Source organism: Alosa pseudoharengus, unplaced genomic scaffold (genome assembly GCF_046254945.1).
Source record: "Alosa pseudoharengus isolate Yale_2024_CS ecotype anadromous, Long Island Sound unplaced genomic scaffold, YU_APseudo_1.1 YU_APseudo_1.1_scf_10, whole genome shotgun sequence".
Lineage (NCBI taxonomy): Eukaryota > Metazoa > Chordata > Actinopteri > Clupeiformes > Clupeidae > Alosa > Alosa pseudoharengus.
The window spans coordinates 29,841,097-29,848,300 of record NW_027468565.1 but is presented as its reverse complement, the minus strand read 5'-3'; the positions used below and the strand labels follow the sequence as shown (position 1 = coordinate 29,848,300).

The 7,204-nt window shown below is 45.7% G+C and overlaps 1 protein-coding gene across 1 annotated transcript in view; it reads right to left on the bottom strand.

Annotated features, from left to right (window-relative positions):
* The window catches only part of bicd1a (bicaudal D homolog 1a), a 50,845-nt gene extending 44,020 nt beyond the window's left edge, over window positions 1–6,825 (bottom strand). The window contains exon 1 of the mRNA XM_076299052.1: window positions 6,610–6,825. Within this exon, the coding sequence (XP_076155167.1) occupies window positions 6,610–6,825 (216 nt within the window). The remainder of the gene's footprint in view (window positions 1–6,609) is intronic.
* Window positions 6,826–7,204: the final 379 nt, after the last annotated feature.

Sequence of the window (7,204 nt, the reverse complement as noted above, 5' to 3'; positions counted from 1 at the left end):
TAAAGTTGGATGTGTATTCAACAGCTTGTGTGTGTAGAGTCACATATGTCAGGCTGAGGTGTAAGGTTAATTTGCCTGGAAATGCTGATGTCATCACAGATGGATACTGTAAATGTTCTAAAGGACACCTTCACTTCCTTCTCCCTCTCTCTCTCTCTCTCTCTCTCTCTCTCTCTCTCTCTCCCTCTCTCTCTCTCTCCTGTCCATATAAGTTTATGTCCTTCAGTGCAGTTGAATGACTTTCAGCAGGTGCTGAAAGATCCATAATTCATGCTGAAGGAGGCAGCACCAAGATGCACGTTCAGCTCCGGTATCCCAGTGGACCATCTGACAGGTACTGCATAAGAACATGTTTTATGCTCTAAATGTACGTATATAGAAAACCTATTTACAGCAGGCCTTGTTCCAGCCCTTTCTGACACACACAAACACACACACACACACACACACACACACACACACACACACACACACACACACACACAAATAAAAAAATGACTTCTGCTCGCTTATCATGGCAGTCCTTATAGGACTATCACAGACTAAATCTAACCATCTCAGATTTTTTTGCAAGGAAAGGCAATCTGACCACAACACTCTGGGGAAGCATACTTCTCTGAGAATGCTGGCTATTCATAGGCTGACAGTAAATATTTATCACCATTTCTAGCTTCCTCCAAACATGACAATAAGTCTTAGATATTTACAATAACATGTGGCAAATTTAGGGTTTGTTACCATATACAAATCAAAAATATAGATGGTTTGATATGTTACTTTTCAAACACATGCTGTAGACACTAGAATCACTGATGAGTGATTTGCACAGAAGTGTAACTGTACAAACAGACAAAACAAAACACATGCACAGATGCACAAGGCACACCCCACAGACATAGCACACATGAATGAACAGACAGTACAATGAATGGACTCATGCATGGCACACACACACACACACACACCACACACACACACACACACACACAGACACACACACACACACACACACACACACACGAACATGCGAACATACACACCAGAAGTGGATATTAACTTTTTGAAATATGAACATCTACCAGGCACTGACAAATAAATGGTCAAATTCACCAGCCACTCAATAGTAACACATTATTTTGTGTCTGAAATCTACCAGCTACTTTCATACCAGCATTTGGCTGGTGGCTGTGCTAATTTCCATCCATCTCTGACACATGCACGGCACACACACATGCAAGCACGCTCACACACACACACACACACACACACACACACACACAGTAGCCTACCAACCCGACTAGAATATAAATCAAGAAAAGCCATCAGAGGTCAAAAACATTCCAAGGAGACATGCAATATAGGCTACACTTTACAGAGAGCATCAGCTAAGGCTAACAGAGCAAGAGAATTATAGGTAGAATTAGGTAGAATACCACTGGGACAGTGTGAATGGGACAGAGAGTGATAGGATCAAACCAAACACGCATAAACAAAAATAAACCAGAGTGGGGGGGTCAGGGGGTATCCATGCTGACCACTTGCCAGAAGGCTAACATGAATCAGACTCTATTGAAATGCTCAACATCAAGGCTCCCCTTTGATCACCAGCTTGAATTCAAAACAAGCGACTGGCTGGTCCACAACTGGCTGGTCCACAGCGCCTTTGCTCGCCCACAACGCAATCTTAACCCCCCCCCCCCACACACACACACACAAACACACACACACAAACACACCGTCTCTTTTTTGTAATTCTGTCATCCAAAAACTAAACAGTGGATACAACACTTTTCTAAAAATGATATATGCTGTGTAAACCACAAATGTGGTTGGGAGGGGACTTCCTCACAGGGACTTTCCCCGTCTCCTGGCTGACAACAACAGTGACAAAAACAAATAAACAGGATTTGAAATAACACTGCCATTAAAATCGCTCACAACAACAACAATAATATTGTTCTTCTCAGGCTTCATACCAAGACCAACTCTAAAATGAAAACCAAGCCACCGTGTTCTCACGTCATGGCTGTTTGGATTAATATAAAAACAAAGAAGGCTCTGTAAGCCTTCACTCAGTCAGTGATGCACAAAACTTATCAATGAAAACAGAAGAATCACACAAAAAAGATAAAGAAGACAGAGCACTATACAAGTTACAGATGCAATAAATAAGTGTAAATGCAAGCAGACAAAAAACTATCTATCAAACAGTCTATCCAGCTATCAAACAGCCATCCAATATTGGGTGCATTTAAAAACACAATTAGCTTAAATATCAGACTTCTATTATTGTCTTTCCCTGACTGTTGGTGAGCAATAAACATCCTGCTGTTCAGTAGGGATTCTCTCAGTCTAGCCTGGACACTTGGTAGGGCCTACATGGGATGGGTCTGGCTCTTATCAAGCACCGTCTCTTTCCAGGGCCAGGTGCTAAACACGTACAGTACCCAGCTGGCATGAAAGCTGCGCAGTGAGTATGAGTGATCCTCCCACCCGACTCCTTAAGAGACGTGTTAGTAAGAGATGCTAGAACCTATGGGTTTTTAGCTCCTTAAGAGACGTGTTAGTAAGAGATGCTAGCACCTATGGGTTTTTAGCTCCTTAAGAGACGTGCTAGTAAAAGATGCTAGCACCTATGGGTGCTAGTGCACTTGCCTTCCATCTCAAGTGCTGCAGGTCACGGCTTAGAGTCTGGGTAGTTGCAGGGATGAAGCATGTGGTTGGTCAAACCCAACACTGGCTACTACATTGGTGCTGTGGTCTGGATCACTGGATGGGAGTGAGGTTTAGGAGGGTGGGTGTAACAGTAGCCGGCTGGTACGATAACTGCTCAGTAAGTATGTTGAGTGATCCAGGTTATGGGTTCGTGTCCACGCAGGTGCAGGGCTGAATCGAGCAGCCGCTCAAACACAATGCAGTTAGATATGGATACGGCCATCTTTTCTTATTCATTTTTGTCAGACTTAATCTGATCTGAACCGACCCATCTAGGGGTTTCAGATGCGATCCTCACTTGTGGTCCAGCCCCAGCCAACATTCAGCTAACTCTGAACCCACCCCAGCTCAGACTTAATCCAGATGAGTGTCCAGTTAGTTCCAGTGGACACTGCAATCTGGGACGGTCCCTACGGGGCAGTGGCCCAGCTGGGCAGCTCTCAGTGTGGGCATGACAGCACTACAGCCCCTGGGTCCTTGGGGGTGGCTGCTCGTCCTACTCCACAGCTGCTCTCTGTGGCAGGCAGCCCTTATAAAGGTTTTATAAGAGTGTAGTAACCAGACTATGTGTGTCCTTTATTGTGTTGTAAAAAGAGGAATGCTGCCAAGACATGACCTGAACAAACATCATGGAGCACATACTGTTGAGAGTCCTGAGTCATGGTTGAATACACACACACACACACACACACACACACACACACACACACACACACATCAAGTACACACTCAGACACACAGACACCAGTGTTTCCCATACATTGACTTATTTGTGGCGGCCCACCACAATATCAACATTGGCCACCACACAATGATTTTCCAGGTTGTACTAAATTGTGCTTAAATCTGGTTAGCATCATATCCACGCTGTGCTAATTTGTTAAAAACTATTGTATTCAAGTTAATTCTGCAAACCAACCACCACAAATGGAATTCAATTCTGTGTGAAACACTGGGCACAGACACACACCCACACACCCATACACACACACACACATACACACACACACACACACACACACACACACACACACACACACACACACACACACACAAACACACACACAAACATACACACCGCACAGCATCTCCACTGGCAAGATCGGTTGACTGTGGGCTGCATGGTAACAGGGAGCACTGTCAGATGAACATGAGTCTAAAAATAGCCCTGTGTGTATGCATATATCTATATATAAATATATATATATATATATATATAAGCATGCGCTGCTCAACCTGCATGTTCTCCCATCGTGACTATTTCATGACTGCTGGTATACATCACACACACACTTAGCCATGGATGAGCAAATAGCAATAAACAAGCCAACAGAGATGAGTCCCAACCAGCATTTAGAGCTGCATGACTTAGTGTCCACTGAAGAAGACAGTCGGAGGAAGTGCGACCACACTCCACAGTTCAACTACAGTTGTCAATACAATTGCAGTTTTTCCATCAATCAATCAATCAATCAATCAAATCTTTATTTCAGACACCAAAAGGGTCCATAGCATTAAGAAAATGTATAAATACATAGAATAAATAGGTAAAATGCATACAAATATCAGTAAAACTCATCTCGTCAACATCAACTCAGCTACTGTAGTAATATCAATCTTGGAAAATCTGTTTCCCAACATTTTCATATAAATAGAGAAACAGGTCGTGTCAAAACTTCTGTGCTCCTGCCTGTCCTCTTCTTTGACTATTTATGCCCAACCGCTAGCTAACAGGCCGAGACTGAGTTCAGAGCCCTTTCTACAGCTGAACTCTGCCAGTGCAAGAATATTTATGAGTGTTTGCCTCAGCTGTTTCCACACGAGGTTGCGTCCAGCAGCTGATGACAGGGCAGTGGAGCCCACACACGTCCCAAGATGACTTCTGCCTCTGGGGCCACCCTGCTGCCAGAGCTGGGCCAGGGGTGGGTCACTGCAACCTGGCGCCGGGGAGAGGAATCTCTCACACATGATCCATCGTACCCGAGGGCCACTCATGACCACATGAACCCGCTAATCAATACGGCTCTTTCAGCCTAAGTGCAGTATCGACTGGGCTTTAAGGCAATGAAGAAGCAAGACAAGGACAATCCATCGGGGATGTAGGCCGAATAAGAGAGAAGGGAGCAGCTGTTCATGGTGAAACGGGGAGAGAGAGAGAGAGAGAAAGAAAAGAACAGAAATGGAAACAAAAGAGAAAGAGTGAAAAGAGAGAAAAAGTTAATGATAAACGGAGAGGGGGAGTGGTGGAAGAGAAAATGAGACAGAGGGAAGTAAATATCTTCACAATGGCTGCTGAGGAGACTCAAGCTCTGTTGACACTATCTGTATTTTAAAAACAGAGTATAGCCGCACAGTCTGATCTTTTGATACATTTATTAATGACCGGCGTTTAGGCACACGGCCTTTATCAAGGCTCCAGATTTGGGTGCTCTATTTGGGTGTGCATTCCTCATTTTTCATGACATTCCCTGCATTCTCAGACACAGCGTGCGATGGCCTGGGATGTTCCATTATCACAACCAAGGGGGAACACCTACTAACTAGACAACACTGTTTACCACAGTTGAGCACTTTCACATGATAACTGCTGCTTTCTTCAGTACAACAGATTCATTGCAGAGATAATTCAATAAAAACGTATCTAGGGCATCCAGAAAACATCATGAACTGATGCTTAGATGGCGTAATGATTAGATAGGGACTGAGAGAGAAGAATGGAAATATTAATAAACAGTGTGCATAATAGATGGTTAAAAGATGGGCAGATTTTCTTTTACTCCAGTGATCCCTTAATGCTGTACGCAACACAGAAACCTTTACATTTAAAGTGAAGTTGAAAAGAACACGAGTAGCAGCATGTGGGCTTTTTTATGACCAGTGGAGAGGATTGCAGTGGCCCCACGCCTCAGCTGATGCTAAAGAGACAGGCGCAGAGGACCTGGTTTCAGCATCATCGTCCCCAACTACCTGGCTTCTGCACAGCGCAGACAGCGCTTCATCATGAAAACGCTTAATGTGACACCGGAATCAATACCGGACTCAGCTCTGTTTCTCCCTACTATACACTCTCACATGAATACAGTCACACACACACACACACACACACAGTTTAGCTCCCAGGTTACATCTCACAGCCCCTTTATAGCTGTGTGTGTGTGTCTGTGTGTGTATCGAGACTTATAGACGGAGCGAAAGAGAGACAGAAACCGCTTGTATACGAGTGTGTGTGTGTGCGTGTGTGTGAGCGTGAGTGTGAATGTGTGACAGGCATGGGGGAGTGTTTAAATTGCCTGCTTCTTCAATGATCTGTAATTTGGACGAGGATGACAACTGGCCCACTAACAGAGTGACCGAAATTGGGCTGCTGCCTCAGATTAGTGGGGCAGTGCTTCAGCAGGGCATACAGGGCAGTGCCCCAGACGCCTGCGCACCCAGACAGACAGACGTCCCCAACCAAAACCAAGCCCTGGAGTGTTGCCACAAAAGCGAGTCAGAGTGACTGTGTGTGATCAGTGCAGAGCAAACCCACACAGTGCTCCCAGAGAAGGAGTTTACTTTCCCCTCAGTTAATATAGGCAAGCAGATACACACAGATACACACACACACACACAGAGAGATAGAGAGAGAGAGAGACTGTCATTTCATGTTTACATAATATCAGGGCCACTGTATAGGCTATGACTTAGCCTATCATTATATCTACCTAATTCAAAAAGCAAAACACATAGCCTACTGTCTTTATAAACTGAATGCAGACATCTGAGTGTATCGTCTAGACCACAATGCCATAGGACAGCACCAAAACACTGGTCATGAGACGCATCCTCCAATGATGATGCATTACCCTGGACACCATCCCATCACCAAGGGCTGTGTTCGGGCTGTCAACTTACCTCCTGCAACTGCTCCAGCTCCCTCTTCAGCGTCTCCTGCTCGGATTCTAGGTCCGCGTACTGCTGCTTCAGCGTCTGATTCTCCTCCAGGACTACCAGACCGCATTCTGCCGCTCGGATCTTCTCCCGGTTCGCCTCGGCGAGCTCCCGAGTGAGGCGTTCCACCTCGGCCCTGTACTGGTCCACCGACTCCCCGCATCCTCCTCCCGCTGCCATGGCCCAGGAGTGCCCGGGCTTTCCCCTTACCGTCCCGGTACTGGACAAACGGAGAGGCAGAGGCTTCGCGGTCCTAAACCCAACCCTGTGCTCCCCCCTCCCCTCCTCGGTGATCGTGCAGAATCAGCTATAGGGTAGGCTACTGCAGACCACCAAAAATACAGCTCCGTTTGGGGTGGTAATTTTGGCGGATTGTCAACTGGTTGCAGATGCCTCTACAATTCGTTTAGAGCATTAAACACATGCACTGCCAGTCAGACGTGTACATTTCGGTGTCACACGCCAATCATTGCCTACATACCGTTTATGTTTCTCAAGGAAGGGCACGCGCCATCTCCCCCGGTTACAGAGTGGCAAAGCGGACTGAAGTTGTGTCCAG